The sequence below is a fragment of the Chelonia mydas genome, chromosome 5 (assembly GCF_015237465.2).
Source record: "Chelonia mydas isolate rCheMyd1 chromosome 5, rCheMyd1.pri.v2, whole genome shotgun sequence".
Classification (NCBI taxonomy): Eukaryota; Metazoa; Chordata; order Testudines; family Cheloniidae; genus Chelonia; species Chelonia mydas.
This window is the reverse complement of record NC_051245.2, coordinates 95206888-95232257: the sequence shown is the minus strand read 5'-3', so window position 1 is coordinate 95232257 and position 25370 is coordinate 95206888. Positions and strand designations below refer to the sequence as shown.

The following is a 25370-nucleotide window of genomic DNA, read 5'->3' as shown; positions in this document are numbered from 1 at the left end:
TAATAGCGCGCCCTCCCCCTCGGAACAAGTCCCTCTGTCCTTAGTATTTACACTGGCCCAGATTGTGTCAGGGTCTGGTGCAATGGGACTAACGAGCACAACCATCAGACACTACACCAGACCCCTGAGGTCAGTGAAGCGCAAGGATTTCTCCCTGTTAGCATCTTCAGAGGTGTAATGAATTCTTTGATGAAGGGCATGTTAAAAGAGATTTTAAAACATGAATGCCACATTAATGTGAAGTTCCATTTAATAGAGAGGTCAAGGGATAAAACCGCCCTCCAGAGGGCATGCAACATCATCAACCCCCAATCACTGCAAAATACCGTTGCGGAACTAGTGGTGCTTGTATGAAGAGGGGCAGGTTGGGAGGGGATAGAGCTAAGGAAATGCTACAGGGTATTCTGCTTACAACTGATGACTAAGGCTATGATTTAATCATGGGTATTTTTAGGAAAAGTCATAGGTCACAGGCAAGAAAAAAAAATCATAGCCCCGTGACCTGTCCATGACTTATACCATAAATACCCTGATTGAATCTTGGGGGTGGGGGCATGGCATCAGCGGCCCGGGGGGAAGCCCTGAGGGGGGACCACTGTTGGAAGTGGGGGAGCCCCAGGGGGCCAGCGGTGGCTCTGGCCGCTGCTGCGAGGCAGGGGGCTGGGGGGAGTCCCAAGGCCAGCCACTGCTCCAGCCACCCTGGACCACTGCTCAGGCAGTTCCCAGAGCCAGTCGCATCGGCTGCTGCTTGGGTAGTCTCCAGGGCCGCCAGAGGAGGGGCCAGTGCTGTGGGGCCAGGGTCACTCCAGCAGTGGCTGGTGTGGCTGGCTGCAGGGCCACCCAAGCGACTGGCTGCAGAGCCACTCCAGCAGCAGCCGGTGTGGCTGTCCCCAGGATGGCCTGAGCAGCTGGCCCCAGGATCAGCTGCTCGGGCAGCCCTGGGGTCAGCCAGACTGGCTGCTTCAGAAGTCACGGAGATTGCATGGAGACCTAATAACACAGAGCCCTAATAATGACCCAATATTACCTTTTGCTTAGCTGCCCTCTGGGCTGTGGAGTGTTCCCCGAAAAGAGTCAGTGGACACACAGAACTCAGGAGAACACACTTCCTGGTGCAAGAGTGGGGCCTAGAATCCCTTGGCAGATCCAGGAACAGCCTTTAGCCAGAAGAACATTCAGCCTGTTACGAGATTTGAGATTTAGGCACAATTATATGTACTTTAAACACACCCATCTGTCAGGGGAGTGTGGAAGAAAAAGTCTAATTATAAATTGGACAGGTAGAAGAGATAATTATATTCCATTTCCCCATTTTAAAAAATAAACTAAGTCGAAAAAAGTCCACACCCAGAAGCATATTTTCTATTGCAGAGTACCAGTCAGAGCTCTGTAAAATTAAATAAGGCACTGTGCCACTTGGCCCGAGTTCAGCAATTTTTGATGCAGTTTACTTTAAAAGAGAACTAACTGCCAAAAAAAGTCTTGCTACAGCTACAATCTTTAGAGTAAAAGAAAAAGGGCTTGTTTTAGACCTACAATTACTCTTCAGACTGCAAGAACAAGAGACTCTTGACTTTTCTCTAAGTTGCAGCCTCCTCTCTCGGATCCAGTTATTCTAGTTAGAATTTAGGAGGAGCTGGATGACTGGTGAAATGCGGTTTAACTCCTTCCCTGTCAGAAATTGCAGGGGCTCCTTTCACCCCAACACATACATATATTATATAAACACTACAGTAACATGATCTTTATCAACAGACTTTATGCTACAGACTTAAATAATAAAGTTACAAAACTGAATCAAGGTTCTCTCCCTCTTATTACTTTGGAAGATTACAGGCTAGGGGGAAAAGAGGACATTTAAAACAATGGAGAAATACATGCATGTATATTAGTACTGGATGGCTATTTATCATGCCTGGCTTCACTCCCCAGTCATGCAGCACTAAGTCACATTTACACAGAAAGGAGCCAAAACCAACACGAATTTAAACTCAAATGGAACTATCAATATTTAGACAAACTTTTTTAAATACAAAAATTTAAAATATTTTTATCTGTATGTTAAAAAATTTTTGGGAAGCAGCCAGAACTGTGGTTTTCTTTCACTAACAAAAAGAATAAATAAGTGATGAATCATTTGTAAAACTAAATTTTCCTGTTTAGAGTTGACTGGAAATATTTCAATGTACACAGTTTCTTTAAAAACAAACAAATAAAAAATTGCAAACATTGTCTCTACCGTTTCAACCAGCTTTAGTGCAGGTGGGAAAGTTTCTATTGTGCTGCTGAAGAGTGGACATTTATTTTTGCAAATATGCTTGGGAATGTTTTTTAAAAAAAATCATTTTCTGACCAGCTCTATTCCTGTTAATGAAAATGGGAATGTTACATACATTGCAGCTTCAGGACCTAAAGTAATCAGTGTGGATGCATCCCTTTGGTCACTCAGACCCCATTAAGTTAATGGGGTTCTGGGTGGGCACAAGGGGTCCGATCATGAAATCCCATTGTGGGTTCAGGATGGATTTTTAAAAATTATGCTGGAATGCTTCTAAAATTGGGGTCACAATTCCAAAAGCACCCAAGTGACTGAGGAAGCAAGTCCCATTGAAAGCCAATGGGACATAGGCTTCTGTGTCATTTAAGTGCTTTTGAAAGTTTTGCCCACTCTCTCAATCAGTTTTCACTCCAGGGCTCTTTCATAATATGTTTCTCTGCTCCACCCTTTCCACACAACATCTTCTCATCTGTGAAGGAGGCCTCCGCCCCGGGCTGGTGCATCTCTTGCTGCTCCTTTGTCTCATCAGCATCCTAAAAATATTAATATTATTAAACTAACCAATAAAAGTTTTACAGTTCATGCTCATCACTTGTCAGTGCAGCAACCCAACCAGACACCAACGTGGAGCCAATCCAATTCTAGAAGAATTAACTTAGCTGTAGGATTGCAATATACATGCAACCCTGTGTGAGGCCATGGGGAAAGGACTTACTGTGAATTAACAGTAAATTGATATAAGAAGAGGGACACCCTGCTGGAGTAGTAACTGCTGAACTAGAGACTTAATAGTTAGTCCTTGTTTGATATTAACAATGTCGTCTTTAAAGCCACCTCTGTATAATTTATGGGAGAGAGACAATTCCTAGTGAACAATGTATTGTGGCTGAACTAGGATTCCAGGCAATGGGGCCTCTGACAGCTCTCTGCACTACCACAGGAAGGAATGACTTTTGTGGGGGAGCAAACCCCACTTGTCATGCAGCAGCAAACAGTGTGCATTTGTTTCTAGAACTGCACAGGCCAATGGCACTGAAGCACTTATTGGGGATGAGGTTTCCTTTCCTCTTCTGCATTTTGCATCAGGTCATTTTAATCAGAGCAAACCCATTTCACTCAGGCTTTGCTACATTTTGTATCTAATCTACACTTTGTTTTAGAATGAAGTATAGACTGGTACCTCATGCTATTATGAAATAGACAGTCTGAACCACTGAAATTGTCAGACGTGTGTTTATAGAAGTCCTGCCCTTATCTACTCCCTGGGTATCCAATACTTAAAAGGCTGAATAACCACCAGGGCATATGAAAGATTCATAGGAGAAAAGTGAATAAGTGAGTATACCACTGTAAACCCCAAAGGATAGATTATATGATTTGTGTTATGGTGTTTTTTTATTATAAATGTGCTTAGTGGTTGATGTTAGACTAATCTTAAAAGGGGAAATAAATAGATAAACAAATAATATATTTGCCTACATCTGTATGTAGTTCTTACTAAGAACTCTGTTTCACGGACAGGCACATGTTGCATGATGGCAGAGCATACAGCACAAAGCAAGTATCCAAACCCTTAATGGTAATCAGAAATGGGTTATATATTTTCTTAATCATTTTTCCTGTCCTTGCATACCAAACACATTTTAACACATTACCTGTGATTTTCTGTTGAGTGTTTGCCTGGCTTCATCTGGAAGGTGGCTTTTCTCACCAGCGTATGTTTTTTGGTCAGAATCTGGTTAGGATTACAGTATAGTTACTATAGTACAGTATATACCTTTAGCAAATCAAAGCACATGGCCAGTGTTCAGCCGAGTTCTAAAATTCCCTTCTCCCCTCTCCTCCCGCCCCCGACCATATTGTTCTGCATAGGTGCAACATTTCACCTACATGCTGTTGCCGAATCAGGGAATAAGTGAGCTGAACATTTTGACAGGAATGCCATTGTGATACTTCTTTGCTGGCCCCATTAGTTTCTCTCCTTTGGAAGCAAGGGCAAGTTTCTGAATTCAAAGTGACACAAGACTTAAAGTCTTCCCATAGATAGTCTGCAATAGCAGCACTAACAGAAGTGTGAATTTCCCCATCCATTCTCCCATTTACAGTATTAACTATCAAGTCAGATAATGATTTTGCAGTCTAATGACAATTTAAGGTTCCATCTCCCCTGTAAAAACTTCCATTTTTGAGGAACCTCGTTACAATACTGTAGTGTCAGAAGCACATTTTGGTCTTGAAAGTGTAGAAGACACAAACCAATGTTTTAATTGTGTTACCAAATAATGCTATAGCCTTGAGTTTTACAGGACGATTCAGGAACAGGGTTAAAATACATGTAATTTGGCTGTTTCATGATCCTAGTAACTTGCAGCATAATAAATAAGTGTCTTGTTATAACCAAAAATATGGTAAATGCCTTTGGCTTCACTGAAAAACATGTCCTACAATCTCTAAAATTAATTGGCTCAGAAGAGTTCAGCTCTTCTGAATTAAAAGGAAGCTCTCTCACCTGTCAGGATTAAATATGGACAATGTTTGCTAATCCAGTCTGGGATTTCCCCCTTCTGGATACAATCCAATGCAATCTTCTCTGTTTCAGCATATTCTAATTCAGACTTTGCATTCACAAGATTTCTGGAAAGCTTCACTGAAAACTGTTCCCTATAAATTATTCGGAAAGTCAAGAGGTCATTAGGAATGGTTTTCTTCTTTGTTGTGTTTCTAGTAGTCAGCACAGAGTGTACTGGAGGAAGGATTTTGGAGAAGAAGTGGCAGAGAAGTATTGGGAGGGTGTAGATTCCTTCCAGTTTATATTTCTATGAATATATAGCATGGCCTAGCTAAACAGACTTACTTCAGCAATGTTTGCTCTTTGTATATTTTAGGTTCTATAAAATACCAGATAAGAACTATTCAAGACAGCTACCAAGCTGTGAGTCCATTTGCTGTATTTTTATTGCTGGTTCTTTGCTTAGCTCTCAGGCCCACTTATTCCATGACACATCCAGGGAGATAGTCTCTACTTTTATTTTGCCATATTAAACTTGGAAGCTTATTTTGATCTAAGAAATAAACACTCCCTAAGCAGGGGCTTGACATGAAAAATCCATAGACAAGAATGTCTGGTCTTAACCCCACCAACCATAAAAAAAGCACCTAAATATGGATTTACATCACAATAAAGCATCCAATGAAACTATTGATATATCCACCTTGGGTCTGCAAAACATATTTATAAAATATACGTAACATCTCATTCTTCCATGATATCACATAGAATGTCATCAGTGTGCATTATGGTACGTATGGAGTATACAGAATATACTATAATACCTAAGCATTCAGAGCAAGGGAAAGGACAGTTATCCTTAATATTGAATTACTTTGCTTTTGACAGTTTATAAAATATGACACAATACGTTCTGTTTAAATGTCCTTTTTGTGTGTGTTAGTAGGAAAACAACCCAGTATTCTCTATATTGTGTTTATGTTCTGCTTTACTAAATATCCCATATACCTTTTGTAATCCGTAGGTTTATTTCCATAAATAACTTTATAGGACAGGATGTCAGCCTGCACATTATTAAATTCTTCTTTCCGATCAGCCCTCTCAGCATCATTCTTCTCAATAAGCTGATTGATGCATTGTTGTGCCTCAGGTACATTACAATATATAATGTGGACCTAGTATGGATTAAAAATTGGATTTTTTTCATATTTCCCTCAAATCTGGAGCATTTATTTGCCATTTGTGTGGTTCAGATGCATTTTTTTCTGCTTCTCCAATGTTATTTTTTCCATGTAGTTGATCTCTCATTTGACAAAATTCGCAATGAAAATAATACCAATGAAAGGCTTAAACTGAATTCCTGATACAATCAGTTTCCTTTGGAATTACTATTTACCTCTGTATACTGAATTTCCGTGGGGTTTAGGGGCCTTACTCCCTTGAAAATCCCAGCTGTAACCGTTATATAGAACATAAATTTACAAACACACATAAAATGAATATATAAAACCTACATACGGTATAATATTTTTCTAATTTTAATCTATAAAAATCTTAAATAAATTAATATATTTTCTAGTCTTAGAAAACCCCATCTTAGAAAACCCAACAAATATTTTCCATTGGTCTAATTAAGATTTACCTTGCTCACAAGAGTTTTCAATAACATTGTAACTGTGATTTGAGGTTGCATTGTTTCATTGTGTCCACTCTCGCTTTGTAGAAGTTCAGCCACCTCTCTCTCTTGTTTGTATGAGGACTGCTTTGCCATTTCCAGCATGGCCTGTGCTTTCCACAGTTCTTTTTGCAGCAAATGTTCATGTTCCTTCATCTCGTTAACTACCTGAAATGTAACAAAGCATAAGTCACATTCATATTCTGGCCAGAACTAGGATCTGTCCCAATAGTTGCAGAATCGCCATGATTTTAAAGGAAAAGATGGAGCAAAAATGGAAAAGAGCAGAACAGGTAGTTAGAAATAGAAAATGTTATTTTTGATCATTGATAACTTGGATTTGCAATTTAGAGAAGCAAACTTCAGGAGATTTTTGTAATTAGCCTTATGCTGTCTAAAATTACAGAGAGGGCAAAAATCAGTAATACTGGGGGAGATGGCTTGTACTTTAGAAATCACAACAGGAAATCCAGGGGGTATACATTTATAAAGCCATAATAATGGAAAATACAGTGTGATTTCCTTTAGTTTCATAAACAAATAGCTTAGAAAAGCAGCTGTTATGGCATTTATAAGAATGTCTGTCTCTTTTATGCTTTACATTATTCCACAATATAACTGAGGCATCAAACTTTTAGTGATTAATAAAAAAAGATACAAAACCCAAAGCATACATAATCTAAAGAGAGCATAATGTAACTGAAAAATATGTTGAAGTACATGATTAGCAAGTTCTAAATAAAGTAGGAATATAAAGTAAATTTGACAGTACTATCCTAAAAATATTTCTGCATTAAAAATCCCCATGTGCCTACACTATGGAAATAGATCAACTGGTATAAGAGACAGTTAAAACAAACATTCTGCAATTGAGTCAAGCATGAAATGTTATAAATAAGTCTCTGTGTCAAGCTCAAATAATATTCAGTTCTGTTAATTGCTCATTAATTGTAAACTAATAAATATACATTGACAAAAACTCCATCAATAACATGAATGAACAAGATCCTGAAGTTGCCCTAATCTTTTAGAACACCTCTATATCTGTTATACGGCATTTTATAAAGTTGTAATTCACGCTATGACACTGCTAAATGAAGCTGAATTAATCTATTCTCTGCTAACTGTGCAATAGTTCATCTACATTCAAATGGAATTATCCTCAGAGATCACATGAATCAAGTATAAAGCACTGCAAAAAATTAATTTTTTTAAACATGTAATTCAAAGTAAAATTGTTTTTCACCTTCAGAAAGACTTTACATTGGGAACGAACATAATTTAAAAATAGTTAAATGTGGATAACTGAAAGGCTGAGGAATTTATATTGGTAAAAATCCTTTTATTCCTAGGTCATTGATTCAAATCCCCACGCTGGTCGTGCATGAAAGCAGCTACCATTCAACCCGTGGCTGTTCAGAGGCCTATATAAATTGAGACTGTGGTAATAGTGCAATTCCTAGTATATATTCACTGTACAATCTGTAATTTGCATTCTGTTGTCAGTCTTAGCAGATAACAAGGATTGAATGGACCATAAAGATTTCCTAGAAGGGGTCTTCAGGCCAATGTTGGGGTGGATGGGAAGCTTGCACTGCTAATACTTATATTGTACCTCTTCTGTGGATTTAGGGGACTTCAGTCTCCAAGGACAAAAAGCCAGCCAGCACTGAATTCATTTTTGAACTACCTAGGAAGAGTGAGTTGCATTGCAGGAAGTACCCTCTCTGTGATATTGTACAGCAGAACATACAGTAAATGCAGTTATAGGTCTGTATGAATAGCCCAATTTGATTTATAATAGAACATGCATATATGAAAAAAATCTTGTAAATATTCTATCATTATGGTGTTTTCCACAAACGATTTAGAACTCTAAGCTGGTTCAATACACTGTGACTCTTGTACTTTGACAGTAGCATAGTATTTATTTACCTCCTTCTCTACAAATCTATTTTCTATACTTTTATGAAAGAAATAAAGCTGACTATGGCTTTTTGACATCTAGTATTTCATTAAATAACAACAAAATCTACATTAACTGAACATTAGGTTGCAAGGTCAATCACTCAAAATTTAGGAAATTTGAGAATTAAGTTTCCTTGTGCAATCTTCGTTTCCCTCACATGTATATGCATTATGACAATCTTTAAATACATGATCACATACTATTCTTTCCACATGACCCTGCCTCCTCATCCTCATTTTTCTCTCCTCTCCCCAACCCCCAACACATGCTCATCCCACTGGCTCCCATTTCCAGTTCCCCCTGCTCCCTCCTTCCTTGTCCAGTCTCAGTCTCCCCCCATCCCTCTCCTCCCTGACACCCAATCTCCCCCCACCAAGTTCCATGTCCTGATCTACTCCTTTGGCTGCCTTCCTTATCCCCCAGCCCTGACTCTCTTATCTACATTAGAGTCAGATTGAATCCTCCTCCATCCTGCCTGGGTGCCAGCAGCAGAAGCATAGAGGTCACAGGACAGAGTGTTTCCCTGCTCTCATTTCTGGTGCCTGGCACCACAGTGACCCAGAACAGCAACTGAAGGGCCTGTTCAGTCCCTGCAGCCCTGGGATGGTGCATGCACAGTCCAATATTTAGGAGCTGTGAAGCAATGGAGCATGCTCAGTGCAGACAGAGTCTTCTGATAATTTAGCTGCCAAATCCTAACAAATCTCTATTGGGCATATTCAAAATGAAATTTTTCAAAGGCTTATCACTTGGCCACATTTGGGTGAATTTTCATGGGGAAGGCAAATGGCACATCCCTGACACCATTGCCAAATTTCAATCCCTGCTCCAAAACAGAGGGCACTAAATCTCAATGAAACAGTTATAAGAATATTTTTAACACGAGGAAAAATGTGTTTTCCTCAATCTCATTTTCAGAGATGGCAGAACCATTTTGGCTGAAATTAAAAAAAAAAAAAAGTTTCAACCTAAGGCCAACAACTAGAATTGAACATTTCAGCCCAAACAGTTAAAGTTTGGCAAAGTTATAAGCAACTGAAAATGGAATCGTACAATGAGACATGTTAGGCAACCTTAATATAGTCAATAATACTGGTGCCATATGTAATAAAATTATCCCATTATTACAGCTGCTACAGTACTGGACACTAAAACCCCATATAAACATACTGCAACAATCTTAGTGTAGTGCAGTGTTTGTACAGTGCTTATTACTAGAACTGTGAGACTAGTTGGCAATGAATAATTTATCAGATCAGTTTTGCCTCCTTTCTGCTCATTGAATATTCTTGAGCAGATTGTGAGTTGAACATATGCATTATTCAAAAGTATTCATTGATTTTTTTTTTCTTTTAAACTCAAGATTGATCACAAATGATGTACAGATCAGACACAGGTAGGAATGGGAAGAAGGACTTGACTGTCATGTCCTTAAAGCGAGCAGTTCAGAGAGGGCATGTTTCAGTTTTCTACCTTGAATTGAGGTGCTGCTGGCCTGTTCACACCCTAATGCCCTCGTCAAAGACATGAGCCTGAGAAGCATCTTTACTCAACGCTCAGTCTGGAGTGTACTTTTTGAAAACAGCTTGATCTTCTCCGTGCAAGGAGAAGATCAGTTAGAACATAACAGGTTTCAACTAGCAAGCACCAGTGAGGAGCTAAGGCAGAAAAGAAGGTGACAGTCACATTTTCAAAGAAGTGGAATTTCTATAGCAACAATAACATTTCCAAAAAATGAATTATGCACTTATTTCAATAGTCACAGAACCACATGGAATCTAGATTACAGCTGTATTTCAACTAGTCCCCACCAATCTGTCATTCTCAGACTATACACATATTTGCATGACAACACAAGTTCCAATACCAGCTGGACATGTTGTTTATTTCAACATTTACCAGACTGATGGCCTTTGAAACAGCTTGAACAATTGTAAAGATGATGCTATCAGAAAACCAATTACATTTCCATTCTTCCATTTTGTGTTCAATTGTTCTGCCATAGCCTTTAATACCCCTGAAACATCTACCTTTTCTGCTGTAACTAAGGCTTTTTGCTGAGGAAAATCGATCTGTAAATTCACAATCTCTTGCACTTTTTCCATGTTCAGTCTGATCCTCTGTAGTTTCTGCAGTGCTGAATTGCGGAGGAAAACGAGAAAGAAAGAAAAAAAATCATTTGCAATACATATCTGAATTAATAACTATTTGTAAAAGTTGTCCTTTACTACCAGGCTGGGGATCAGAATAAACTTTGATTTATAGGAGAAAAGTGATTTTTATTCAAAAATATTTTGTTTATTAATTTATGAAACTCTCTCTAGAAAACAAAAAGTTGTAATATGTATTTTTTAAACTTTTTTGAGACAAATATTATGGCTGGATTTTTAAAGGGTCAGCATAGTGTATGACCCTTTCACATGTGTAGTTTTCTAGGATATAATAAGGGTAATCGTGCTTATCCTTGCATTAGTGAGTAAGGGCTCAGGAGGTATGCAAGGAATTCACTACAACTTCAACTGCATTTATAGCCTGATCCAAAGCCCAGTGCAGCCAATGGAAAGTCTCCATGTTAACTTTGGATTAGGACACAAAAAAGCTAATTAGAAGTGAGGCTACACAAACCATCGAGAATAAAGAACAGATTAAGGATATCTACCCCATCTAAGCAATCTTGTGTCTGAAATATGAGACTTACTCAAAGAGTGCTGAGTATACAGATGATCTAGTTTTTGAGAGAAACTTTCTAGAATCCAAGTCTGCAAAACATGATAGAAATGCAATTAGGAACACCAGTTCTTCCCAATGACATAATAAAATAGTAATCAGAGTAATAAATGACAACTTAGTTTTGTTTAGGTAAACAGTATTACTAAAAAACTATAAAGCAATATTACTTCATCATAAGTATTAACAGTTAGAAACAGAATACCAGATCTACAATCAAGATTAATCAGGCTCTGCTGATTTTATCAGAACCTGCTCCCAAATGCCATTGATATAACTTTTCTATAGCATCTGTCCTCATCAAAGTCACATTATACACTGTCCTTTTTTATACAATAGTTGGGACACATGTATATTACAAATTATGGGCTTCTTTAGTTATTACTATTTGTAGTATTATAGCAGCATCCATAGTCTCCAATCATATAGTAGGAGAAAGCCACTGCACCAAAATATCTTCAGTACCTTACCTCACACAAGTAATCATGGAATCACTTCTTTTCTTGAAATATGATGTTACCTTTCTAGTCTTTTTAATTTACGGTTATTTCTCACTGTGCATAACTTATGGGCTGGTAGTTCTAATGTATTTTTATTCATCATTTAAAAATGATATTAAATGTACATTAATTGGCGCTGTCTCCTTCACCCCTCTGAAGTTACCCCGATTGATATGTACAGAAAAGGCACTTTCTCAGCATATTAGGTGTTGTGCCATATATTAAAAATACTAATACTCATAAAAAAACAAAGAAAATCCAGCAACTTCCCCTAACTAGGAAGGAAAACAAAACCAAATTCTCCTCCATGCACAAACCCCAGCATCTTCCGTCCCCAAATACCCAGGGGGTAAAAAGATAGGCTTTGCAATGTGCCTGGAAGATTAACAGATATGGGCTATTTCAGACCAAGGTTGTGAGGGAATGAATTTCAGAGTTCAGGGCTCCTTAAAGGAACTATTCTCTCCAGTAGCTTGCTAACATTTAGTTGAGAAGGCTTCAGTTTGCAAATTTCCCTGGCAGTGTTGCATGGCATTTAGGTCCCAAGCCATTTAGGGCTTCATACAGCAAAAGCCACACTTTAAACTCTCCACGAGAAGAGTTTGTGTAGTTACTTGATATAAAAAAAAAATAGACTAAATATCTAATACCAAATTCTTATGAGGGAGACTGGTTGAGATGTCTGGTCTACTTATCTGAAAATTTGAATTCTTCTGAATGAATACTCATATATAGTATGGCTAGACAGCTACCTGCTCCACTATGTAGCCTCATGAGTAAGTTGAGCTTGGGAGAAAACCTTGGTACTGTTTCTTTAGGGGTCCCAGTCCAGGAGCCTTGCAGACAGCAGGAGGCAAGGCGCCGCATCTCTCCTGGGGAAGAGTTGGGAGAAGGGGACCAGCATAAATGCTGCCTCCTCCCCCATGGCAGGGCAGATGTCCGCAGACGCTGAAGGAAGTAATAAGATGCCGTGGTGGGGGCTGAGTTAGCAAGGAGCAGACACAGCAGGAGAAGGTTGCCAAACCCTCTGAGCCTGAGGACTAAGTGGGGCCAGCTGAGGGATAATAATTGCTTGAATTACCCAACTCCACGAAGAAGGCTGGGGCTCCTGCAATGAAGAGAGGCATAAAGACAGAACCCTGTGTGGGCTGGGAACAGAGCTTAGAGGGCAGACCTCAGAGGAACCATGAAAGCCAAAAGCACCTTTTGTTTATTTGGGACTTTTTGTTACAGATCCTTTTGTATGAGGTTTAGTATATAAACATACCCTAAAGGGGAGTGTATCATTGAGTCAAGTATGCCTGAAGTGAAATTATTGGCTTCCTGGGAAGGTAACCTGAGGCAGGGAGCACATGCAGTGTCACTTACTCACTCAGCTGGAGGTGCTACGGGGCAGGGAGGCGCATACTACAACACAGACATATGGGCCCAGATCTTCCCCTGTCTTAGGGCTGCTCCTGTGTTATGGTGTCATTGACTTCAATGTGACCAGGATTTCATCCCATGTATCCAGCCACAAGCTACATCACCACCTCCCCAGGGCTAGCGTGTAGAGCAATGCTGGAGTTCACAGTACTCTCTAGCTGCCAGTATGGCCCCAAAGCACCATTGGCAGCTGGTATAAATTTATAGCAGACTTCAGGTTGCTCTAATTAATAGCAAGGAATTAGTCAGGTGCATAGCCAGCCCAAGTTCAGGGAAGCATAAACATGGCTTAAAACAACTTTTTCATCACCTCCTCAGAGCTGTACTATGAGCTCCTTGGTCACAACTGCCTATCTGGGCTATTATCTCCAAAGGCATTGCACTGGAGAATGATGTTACAGCACATGAGCTGCTGATTTTCTTGACAGTGTAAAAGCATTATCAACACACTTCTGGGCATGACCTGATAACACAATGAAACAAATTATCTGTGTATGCTCAAAGGAATTCTGGGCACTAGACAATGTGTGATATCCTGGCTCCATTGTAGTAAGTGTCAAAACTCCAATTGACTTCAATGAAGCCAGCATTCCACTCAATATTTTGTGCCACAATTCTGTTAAATAAAATTGTGGGTATTAAAATACCCCTACTTCCTCTGTGTGGTCTGATGACTCCTGTGTTTGTGGAGTCCTGAATACTTTCTGAAAACATCCAGAGAGCCATAATTACTAGTCATATTAAATGACTAAAATATTAATACAGCTTCCCTAAAAATATATACGAAAAGATTTCTATGCAGAACAAAACCAAAAGGTGGCACTAGATCATTAATTAATCATTGGTTCCTGAAACTACTTCTTGAAACATCTTGTGACATCTAACTATCAATGTTCAGTATTTTATTGACAGATACAGTAGAATTCAGTTTCAATCTTTTTTTGTTGTTAGCCAAATATCCACTAACTGTATCTACAAAACTGTGAAATTCAAAATAAACTCATTGGCACAAGACAACACTGAGTCTTAGCAGCATTCCAGAAAGTATTGAGGCAGTTACCTGGATAATGAGAATATTCAGAGTTATAATACTGTGGATTTAAAAATCAAAGAAGACCCTGGGTGAAATCCTGGTCCTATTGAAATCAATGGGAATTTTCCCACTGACTTCAGTGGGGGCTAGGCTTTCATCCCAGTAGGTTTGGAAAGGATACATGTCCTCATGTTTCAGACCATAATCCAGGAATTGTGAGGGGTGCAGTGCACCCAGGTCATACATGGTGCCTATGCAAAGAGACAAGTAATCTGAAGAACAGGGGACACCTCCCTTGGCCTGAGCATGAAGCCGCTGCCTGCTTCTCAGCCCTCCCAGGCTTCCTGCGCAAACAGCTGATTCGCGGGAAATGGGGGCGGGGGGAAAGAAGCAGAGCGGGGCGGTGCATTCAGGGGAGGAGGCGGAGGCAGAGGTGAAATGAGCTGGGGCCAGGCGGGGAGCTGCCGGTGGGTGCTCTGCACCCACCAAATTTTCCCCGAGGGTGCTCCAGCCCCGGAGCACCCACGGAGTCAGTTGCTCCCCCTGCTCCAGCGGTAGGTTCGCTACCCCACCCCTAGGAGCCAGAGGGACCTGCTGGATGCTTCCCTGGAGCCGCCCCAGGTAAGCCCTATTGGTAGGTCCCTCTGGCTCTTAGGGGCGGGGTGGGGTGGGCACCCACTACAGTGGCCCACGAGACCCTCCTTCCCAGTTCCAGGGGCAGTCAGGGGACAGGGGAGGGGTGTGGATGGGGCGGGGGGGGCGTCAAGGAATGTGGGGGATTGGATGGGGCAGGGGTCCTGGGGGGGGGTCAAAGAACGCGGGGGGGATGCGGCAGGAGTCCCGGGGGGTGGGGGAGGGCCACGACCCCCTCGTGGGGTGAGGAGGGAACTGGTTGTTAAGATTTTGGCAGCTCATCACTGGTTAGTTGACTACGTTTCAAAAACTGCTCATGGCTGTGAGACATTTGTCCACATAAGAATTCCTGCCACTGCCATCACCCGTGGAGTTACATCTGTGTCAGTAATGGTTGGGAGGTTTTTTGGAAAAAAAAAAAAAGCTTAATGTATTAGAGCTGGTTGGAACATTTCTACAAAATGAAATTTCATCTAAATATTTTGTGGAGACATGTTGGGTCAGGAAGTTTTGCAAGTGAGATTCTCTGTAGTGGTGCTTAAGTCACTTCTTTGGGATATGGGAGACTACAGTTCAAACCTTTGCTCTCCCTGAATCAGAGTGATCTAGGATGAAAAAGAATAGTAAGGATTTGAACATAGGTCTCTCACATTCCAGGTTACATGCACCCATAAAACATTCCTGAATAAGAAAGCTCCAATAACATGCAGTCCAACACGATTCTGTTTTTACTGAAATGATTGCTTTCATTCTGCATTGGAACAAACGTTTTGAAACCTTGAAAGCTGTGGCAAAACAGAATGGTTTTTCTCCAGTGAGTTCTAGAAATGATAAGGCTCTTTATCTGCAGCCCAAGTGTAAGGTAAGTCCACCTTTTTAATGTGTGCTTCTGAAATTAAACAAAACCAAAGAAAGCTAAGCCTCATTATTCTCTCGCTTACACCTGTTTTTCACTGATCCAGACAACCTTGATGTTCACTGATCAATATTAGTGTTATTCAAAGACGTAAGTGCAAATGCAGTTAGTTTTAAATAAAAAAAAGTGATCATAATTTAGGGAATGCCATTATAACTGTGGGCTCTTGTCAAATCTGATGACATGGGAAAAATGAAATTAAGGACCATTGATTACTAACATTTGAGATAAATGTTTCTTTCATTGTTCTGTTTGTCAGCCAATGCTTCCATACTGTAGTAATAATAATTTGGTATATAGATGTCTGAATATTCCTTTAAACATGTAGTTGTTCACTCCGCATATAAAATTGCAGTAATTACTCATGAGCTCCAGGCCTCCTTTCCCCCTGTAGACCTGAAAGTCTTGGAAGAAGCTATTACTCTACATACTTTAGTAAGGGCCAAATTGTGATATCCTCACCCATGGTGACTAGTACTTTATCTCACAAGTCTTATTGAAGTCAATGAGACTTCTTGTCAATAAGGTACTACTCAGTGTGAGTAAATGCATCACAATGTGGCTATGAGTGTTTTCATATGCTTCCATGATAAGATGTATTTTGGGCCCTTTTTTTAATCTAGATTCAGTTATTATTTTGGGATTATGAAGGGTATCTGAGGGAAATACTGTCCCTGAAATGTCTTTATATGAAATATTATACTGGTACATTTCGAAATCTACTTTAAAACATAGAAAATTATAAAACAAAACGCATCTTAGAAAATTAAGGGTCAGCTTCTGCTCTTGGTTACCTACATGTAAATTTGGTGTAACTGAGAGCAGAATCTGTCACTGTGTATAGTAATGTTCTGTCCTTTTCCTACAGAGCACAAGTAAATTCAGAACTAAGGCTGAAACTCCCACAGCTCCAGCTGTCCTCAAAAGGCACATTCTATTTGTGAATCAAAATGTACCTCAGCATTTATAAAGGAGAGACAAGTTTGACCGTCCATTCGTTAGAATGATTGTTATGAAACTGGCACCTCAAAGTAATCAAAATAATGTATGTAAAACCAACTGAAAGAAATTTCACTAGAGCATTAAATCGTGTCCAAGAGGTAAATTCATTATGAGAAAACTGAATCCATAAAAGGAATAAAGATACATAGCTGTCATATTTAATTACTTTTCCTAATCACTGTATGGCTGTGTCCTGGAATATCCAGAGCAGGTAATGCCTTTTTAAGTTACTTATTGAGCCAAACTTGGCAATGACTAACATTCAGTGCAAATTTCAGTGAGGTGGGATTGCACAGGGGCATGTCAATGCTGAAATTGGTCTATTATTACTAAGGTTACAAGTGACTTTCTGTGACTTCTGCAGCAGCCAGTGCTGGCTCAGGGGCTTTCTGAGCTGGGCAGCCCATGGGCCAGCAGCAGTTTGGGTATGTGGGAGGGGGCTGAGGGCAGAGGGTTGGGAGATCTGGGGGGACACTTACCTCGGGCTGAGGGGGCTCCCCGACTCCCACTGTCATGGCCTTGCAGCTTGTAGGCGGAGGGTCCAGGGGATTCTGTGCGCTTCCTGCACCCACCCCCACAGCTCCCATTGGCTGCAGTTCCCAGCCAATGGGAGCTGAGCAGCTGGTGCTTGTTTCAGGAGCAGCATGCAGAGCCCGCTGGCTCCTCCGCCACCTAGGAGCTGCAGCTGGGATCCCGGACCGCCCCCCCCCCCCCCAGAGCACCCTGGCCCCTCCCAAGTTTTAGTTAGGGGTATATAGAAAAAGTCATGGACAGGTCAAGGGCCATGAATTTTTGTTTACTACCCGTGACCTGTCCATGACTTTTACTAAAAATACCTGTGACTAAAATGTAGCCTTAATATTATATAACACAGAGAGAAGCATAATTATTGAAGTAATCTGAAATAAATGGATTTACACTGGTGTAAGTGAAAGAAGAATCACGCCCATATACAGCATGCATTTTCAGTAGGGTGCTCAGCAAATGGTATGTGAAAATTCGGGCCACTCCATTAAAGATGATTTACATAAATCCCAGTGCTCTATGTTGAAAATAAACCCATTGGTGGACCTTACTCTGTTTACAACACTTTTTCCCTGGGAACCCGCTCACCCCAAGTTGTAGGAATCCTTAGCTTGGCAGGTTTCTGGATGCTTAGCCCCATTAGAGCAGTCCTGATCAAGTGCAATGGGCATGAAGGATCTGGTCCAATTTGTTTAATAAAAGTTATTTTTGTTAATTTTTAAGGAAAATTATTGGATAAAAACCAACCTGTTCTGTGGTTTCTTCTCTCTCAGGAGCAAGGGAACAGAAACAGACAATAGTATGGTTTTATAACCAGATACAAGAAAAAGGAAGTAATGTAAATAAAGGTATGGAATTTGCAAAAGTACCTAAGTGACTTAGGTGCACAGGCTGTTTCGAAAGCCAATGAGACTCATGTTCCTGCAAGTCACTTAGGCTTTTTTCAACACCCCACCCAAAATCTTGAAATAAGAAAAAACAACAACTTGTTTTAGTTACCTTTTCTTCTGCCCATTTCTCATTTTGTTGCTTTATCTGGTAAAGAAGATCTTTATTTTCTTGGCTCAGTTGCCCGTGTTTCTCCCTCAGACTCTGGATGCATTGGAATAAGGTAGAAAGGGCAATAAAGTAGAAAGTCAAACCTTTTGTAACAGATCTTCAGTTTGTAAAACAGACATTCATTTATTCCTATCCATATATTTCAATTAAACGTAAAGTGTAGTTCCGACTCCCAACCCCTGTGGATCAGCCACACAGGGGGACACAAACACCCTTGGCTCGTGTGCTATAAAACGGACATTGATTACTCTGAAGATACACCCTGCTTACCTAAAGCAAATATTATACATGGATGAACCTATTCCTTAATGGGAGAGAAGAGACAACTCGATTAACCCTGGCTATCTATCCACTGCCAACAGGACTTATACAACTTATATATTAGCTGAATATCTTGGTAAGTTAGGTCTTTCTTATTAACATTCATGAAAAATGGTACCTATTACCAGGTGTGTACTTGATAAGATGTGCAATTGTGGCTAGCATGGGAGAACCATGCTCAGGGAGTCCATCCCTTAAATTGGGGTGAAGATAAACTCAGGTATGAACAAAGCCTTTGAAAATGTACAGCATAAAGAACAGTCGTGGTCTGGCAGGGGGATGGCCACAATGTTATGCTAGGTCCTCTCCATCACTACATTTCATGACTTGATTGTTTCCGTTTGATTTCTCTTCCCCTGAGAAGAACAGATGACCTAGTCTGGGAATCAGCTCCATCCTGGTTATGTTCCACCATTTGGGAAGCCGCTTTCCGAGCAGCTTTGTGGCTTCTAAGTTGGGGCAGATCTTATGAAGTGACAGCATATGCTAATCAAGACTGCATATTTAGGACAGGGTGAAAAATAAAATTGAAGAATGAAATCCTCAGTTGGTGTAAATCAGAATAGATACATTGACATCAAATCTATGCTCCTTTACACCACCTGAGGATCAGGCTCTGAATAGCATGATTTTCTGCAATGAAAATGTACAATAGGTGAAAGTATTTTGAATAAATGACTACGAAGTTCCATGTGCTTCACTTTGCAGTTGTGTCACAAAGTCTGCAATTTTCAGCCCTGTGATGAAGTCTGAAGTTCTCAGTTACCTTAGTTGTATTTTGCCATTGCCTATTTTTCTTGTCCACCAATTCTTGGTAGGTTTCTAACTGGGCTTTCAGGATCTTCATTTTTTCACTGTGGTGATTCTTTAGAACAATTATGGCCTGCTCCTATACAAAGAAAGTTGATGAGAAAATAAAAAGCTGGCCTCAAAAAGCAACTGAAAAAGAAAATCCTAAGCTTTCCAAAAGTTTCATTAAAAACAAAATCTTGGCTCCCTATTCTCATCTCTCTGTCACCCATCAGCTTTCCCTGGGCATCATACTGACTTCTGCTAATCTTTGGATACCATCATTGGGATAAAACCTTTGAACAAGTGCTTCAGGTCTGGTGCCTTTTGTCCCTTTCTCCCTCTCAGCAGATATCAGAAGTATATTTGTCTTTGAGAACAGATCAGAGTGAATTATGCTGAGAAGAGCACTGAGATCAAAGTACCTTAAACAAATATAGTTTTACTAGAAAATCTACAAGAGAGACTAAAATAAATACAAACAGGAAAAAACATAGCTAGGTCTCAGTTTACATCCAGACTCACCTAAGTTGGAAAAACACCCCCACACTCCCTGCACTTTTACTAGCAATAAAGCTATCAGATAATAAAGTATCTATACAACTTTACAAAAAGAAAAGGAGTACTAGTGGCACCTTAGAAACTAACCTTAGACTAACACGGCTGCTACTCTGAAACCTATACAACTTTAGGGTCTCTGGGCATGATTCTGATCTCACTGGTGTAAATTAAAAGCAATCCTATTAAAATCAGGGCAGTTATTACTGCTGTGAAACTGGTGAGGTCATCAGGCGCCCTGTGTTTGTGTTAGTCTATTTTGTTCTGTCTGTCTAAGCATGGTCATTTTCCTTTCTTTGGCTGTGTGTCAGACTTGCCATCTGCCAGAGGGATACTCCCAGCTTTCTGTTTTCCTGCCCCCCTTTTTCACCGTCTCTGTTTATACTCCTAAGAATCTGTGAAGTCACTTGAGAGTGATAGGTGTGAGTGTGACCCTTACTTTACCAATTAGATGTGAAATCCTATGTGGTATTTGTTAGGATATAGATATTCAGGCCTGTCTGTAAAGGCCTATACTCTAAGAATTTAGGTGTATTCTTATCACTTAGCTAGTTATAGAGGTATAAAAGAAAGAATCAAAATCACTGTCTGCCGGTGTAAGGTCCTGCTCTTACTGTGACAGTCTGAGGCCCTGTTCTTAGGCTAAGGCCTTTGGCTAAGCAGCAGAGGCAGCCATAAGCTGGGAAGAGACCAGTCACATCCTCACATTCCAAACTAGTCACATTGAAAGAAGGTGCTATTGGGCTTTTAGGAATACAATCCTGTCCTGATAGTGGCTATCACCTCCAGAGAAAGGGAAGTGCCTAGAAGATGTAAAAGGAAACTTAGTTTGATAGCATCCTGTCTGGCAAGAACTCACTTATCAATAGCTGGGATGTGAAATCCTCATTTCTGTGTTTGTTCTATGTAGTCCCCATTTCCCTATTGTTTGTCTGCATAATCTCTGTCTGGTTCTGTGATTGTTTCTGTATAATTAATTTTGCTGGGTGTAAACTAATTAAGATGGTGGGATATAATTGGTTAAATAATCATGTTACAATATGTTAGGATTGGTTAGTTAAATTTCAGTAAAATGATTGGTTAAGGTATAGCTAGAACTCAAGTGTTACTATATAGTCTGCAGTCAATCAGGAAGTGAGGGTGGGGAGAATAGGAACAGGGAATGGGGGTGGGGAAATTGGAATCATGTTTGGCTAAGGGCAGGAATGGGAACAGGGACACAGCTGTAAGGCTCTGTGGCGTCAGAGCTGGGAAGGGGGACACTAAGGAAGGAAACTGGAATCATGCTTGCTGGAAGTTCATCCCAATAAACATCGAATTGTTTGCACCTTTGGACTTTGGGTATTGTTGCTCTCTGTTCATGCGAGAAGGACCAGGGAAGTAAGTGGGTGAAGGAATAAGCCCCCTAACAGTATTTGCATAGGCATCTGGTGTATTAAGTTAAGTAAATTCTGTTCTTTACCCAGGAACAATAGCCATTTTCTGAACTCTCTCAACACTTGATCTGTAATCTTTGTTTCTTTAATTCCATTTCCTTGGGTGTTTCCAAAGCCTTTTTGAACCTGCATACATGTCATTTTTTTTCTTTGTGTACACTTTGGATAGAATAAAGTTTATTTACATGTTAATGGTCCCATCTGTCTAGGAATTGGTTGGCTGTCTTTTCCTGGACTAGCTAGAGACTACAAGAAAGATAGTGACCAGAGTGAAGAGATATGGCTAAGGCAAAAAGTCCCAGCATGTGCTTTACAGGACCGGCTTAGATACATGTGCACCCACATGGCCATTGTGCTAATAGCACTGTATCAGCAAGGGGTTTACGCTGGCAAAAGTTGAGGGTTTTATTGGTAAGAGACAAAATTAAGTGTGGACACATGCTTAACTAAGCTGAGAAAAAGTGTTGAGCTGGTAGAACTTTTTACTGTAAATCAGACCAAAGTGTCAGACAGAAGGCGTCTCCTTTACAGTCCCAGTTATAATAGCAAGGTGATTCTGTTTCCTGATTTTACAGTAATACTAATTTGCATCAGACATGATTTCTTCAGGGACTGTATCCCCTCCATCACCGTAACCACTGCAAATTCAGCTATCAAAAGAACACATCCATGCACTCAAAACAGAAGCAGAATGGGATCAGTGTGCAAGGTAGAGATTGAGAAGTATATACCCCATAAAGGTGAATGCCAGGAAGTTCTTGTAGCCAAAATGCTTTTCAGTGCTCCCCATGTGGCAGTGCAACTCTGCACTACCCCTTGCACAGGGCACAATCTAGTTCAATATGTATATTCTCTGACATAATTTCAGTGCTTTTAGTGATAAAGTTGGCCACTAAAGGGAGTTCTCATCTACTAAGAAAGTCTGAAGCAAGTTTATAAACAAGGAAGTTGAGAAAGTTCCTGTGTATACACTGCTGCACTTAACAGTCAAATAAGAAAAAGGAAAGTGAATATAGAAAAAGGAAAGTAAATATAGCAAATCAAGGAGTGTGGTCACATGGTAAAAACTAAGAACAGATTTCACTGCACTAGAGAATAAGGGTTTTTTTGTTTTGTTTTGTTTAAGGAGTTACAGGTGATATTTCTGGAGACTTAGATTGTGGAGCTGCATGTATTTAAATAAGACAGAATTTGGCCCTTCATAGCATACTGATGGTAAAAAAAACCCCTAATGATCCAACCAAACACTGACAATCTTACAAGAGAATTACCTGGCTATCTTTTCTTATACAGTCCAATTCTTTGATTACCTTCATGTGTCTGATTTTCATTTGTTGCATATCTTTTACAATCTGTGGAAGATGCAAAAGGAGACAATTAACTCAGTGCACTCTTAAGTAACCTGAACTGCATATGAACCATCAAATAAAGAGTGTAATGTGCGCTTCTTATAAAATGCTAATTATAGCTTTAGTACAGTGTAAGAGGCTGATTCTGCAAACACTTACTCATAAGTAACTTTACTCAAATAAACAGTCCATTAAATTGCAGAACTAAGATTTAAGATAAGAACAATTATTGTGTAGTATTTTAGTGCAAATGATTACATTTAGTGCTTTAAAAATGGCATTTTTCTGTTCCAGCACTGGATCTCTATGATCTTTCTTTCCATTGTAACAGTATGAGTCAACTCCTCTGGGGGTTCAGACAACATGACTCAGTTGGTTGCGTGGTGCGAGTGGCTTTATTTTAATAATATTCTCTCTATTGCTTCAATCTTTTCCCTTTTGAATTTGGCCTAAATAGAGCAATTTTGAACAGGATCCTGAAGTAAATAGGAAGTCAGCAAAGCAAACTGAGGCTGGAGATGAAGTAGTTGCACTTCTTTGTACATGTCAGGTGGTGGCAGTGGCACTTTGCACATACTGAAGTCTGGAAAGGCAGGATTCTAACTAATGGTGGAGTTGATTGCAGAGTAAAGTCAGTGCCAAGAGCAAAAGAGGCAAATGGAAGGTTTGAGTGGAGAAAACTGATGGAAGAGATTGCAAGATGCAAGAGAAGCACTTTTGACTTTCATATATCTAGCAGAAGGAAGATGAGACAAAACCACAAGTATGTGTGGTTGGGTAAGCAAGAATGATGGACAGTGATAGGTCATTAATAATATTAAAAGATATTTATGGTGCAGTATCATCAGTGCCAACATGATTGTTAAAGTAGAAATAAGATGATTAAAAAGGAAAACAGAAAGGAATGATCAAAGAGCAGATGGAAATTTTGAGTGATGCCACTAAAGTCTGACCTCGTTGCAGAAGAGGGAAAGAGCAGTTTGATAGGCAAGACTGGAACAACGTAAGAAATTAAGAATCATGCCCAGATGCCCTGCATAGCTATAGCGGTGGTCTAAGAGGAAGACATTGTCTATGTTTAGAGCTGTACAGAGGTCCAAGGGAGTGAGGACAGAAGTAGCCACCAGCATGGAAGTGAAAAAAAAATGGAGGACAGAAGTGGTTATCATCAATAAAAGGCTGCATTGGTTCAATGGAGGAGAATTGTTTCTGTGTTATAGGCTACATGGATACCCAGATTAAAAATGGACCAGTGCATTGTTATGTGGAGGTGATTAGAAAGATAAGTTAGAGTTGGCAGGAAAGTCATCCCTTAGATATGGACATAATTGGCACTATAGCAAATCCTATTACACCGAGTGAATACCATGGTAGTAGTTACTGGGAGTAAACGGAAAAAGAATGGACAGTGCAGATGCCTATGCTCAGCTGTCCACATCACTGGACCATGGCAACTGCAGCCTAAGATGACACTAGCCAGTTATTGCTGTGTAGTGCAGACTGCTGTCTTACTTTCATCGTGAATCTCGTAAACAAATATGAAATGCCTCAAAATAGATATGGACACAAGGCTCACCTCAGGCATTTGTCAGATTTGGATAAAAACAGATGCAAACCTGAAGGATTGGTGAAGTTACCTTTTTTTGCTACAAAATAGTGTCTGGTTTCAGCGCAGAATAGCCTTGAACCCTCAGTAACTCAGGGTCACCCACCATACAGACACTTATGTGCTATGTCAACAACAACAGTTGCAAAAGGAAAATTCCACTGACACTCTCCCATCCCAGCCCTGCCCTGTTCTCCTATTTGCTTTTTTGAGTGCCAGTTTTTAGGCACAATGTCAAATTACACAATACATTTTGTGCATTTTATCTCATGGTGAAATGTAGCAAATAGAAAAACTGTTTAATTACATTAATAACAAGCATAAGCAACAGAAATGTGCAGATTCCAAAGATCTGGAGCTCTTCTGCAAATTTCCTTGGTTGCAAGTTTCCATTTAAACTTAATGGAATGCAGATTCTCATATAAGTGAGCAGCTGATCCAAACTCTCTAACTAAACCTGTTCTTAGGCTTGCAAACATTTGGACAACTTTGTAAAATGTATTATTTTTACTTGCCTCAACCCTTCCCAATTCCACCTGGGACTGGGACCAGTGTCACCCGATAACTAGGTGAAAAGCCATTTTCCTAAGGGGAGGTAATAGCAATCTTGAGAGAGAGGTCATTCTTGTGAGATTACCAGTCCAGTGACAATGAGAAATGGACAGACCTCAAAAGGTTTAGAATTTGGGCTAAATCCTGCTCTCTGTTGAGCTAGGGCATGAGAGAGAGGGGGAAACAGTGCATACAAACCCCCACCCCACTCCCTTCTTGTGGAAACCCAAGGATCACTAGAAGTGACCCATGCAGTACACTCCCTCGGGGGCATAGTCTTTAGGTTAGAGGGCATGTCCATCCCCCAAAGCAGGCAAGTGCATATGCTGCAGTCATCATCATGTGCTACTCACCAGTATGGCAGCACATAGTGCTCCTGCTCAAAGGAGAGGTGTGTTTCATCCACTCCTTGCCTTTGAATCCTATTCTGACCAACCAGTGTTCATTAGTAGATAGAAAGGTCTGTGTTTCTTCTCACTATTCCATCATGGACAGGGTTAACTCTTAA

At 40.2% G+C, this 25370-nt stretch overlaps 1 protein-coding gene across 1 annotated transcript; it reads right to left on the bottom strand.

Moving 5' to 3' along the window:
* Nucleotides 1–1605: 1605 nt before the first annotated feature.
* On the bottom strand, nt 1606–12576 carry LOC122465919. The gene is made up of 8 exons (XM_043547171.1): nt 12411–12576; nt 11130–11190; nt 10462–10568; nt 6430–6630; nt 5796–5962; nt 4788–4939; nt 3934–4013; nt 1606–2811 (listed from the first exon to the last, which is right to left on the bottom strand). Exons 3-8 carry the CDS (start codon nt 10534–10536, stop codon nt 2677–2679), a joined length of 810 nt encoding a protein of 269 aa, XP_043403106.1. The 5' UTR covers nt 10537–10568; nt 11130–11190; nt 12411–12576; the 3' UTR covers nt 1606–2676.
* Nucleotides 12577–25370: the final 12794 nt, after the last annotated feature.

What these genes read in the sequence shown, in the direction of transcription:
- LOC122465919 (XM_043547171.1), bottom strand. Translation starts at nt 10,536, where the DNA reads ATGGAAAAAGTGCAAGAGATTGTGAATTTACAGATCGATTTTCCTCAG. An exon ending in TGAAAACTCTTGTGAGCAAG is followed by an intron (nt 5,963 to 6,429) that starts GTAAATCTTAAT and finishes AATCCATACTAG; the next exon opens with GTCCACATTATATATTGTAA. An exon ending in CACTCAACAGAAAATCACAG is followed by an intron (nt 2,812 to 3,933) that starts GTAATGTGTTAA and finishes TAATATTTTTAG; the next exon opens with GATGCTGATGAGACAAAGGA.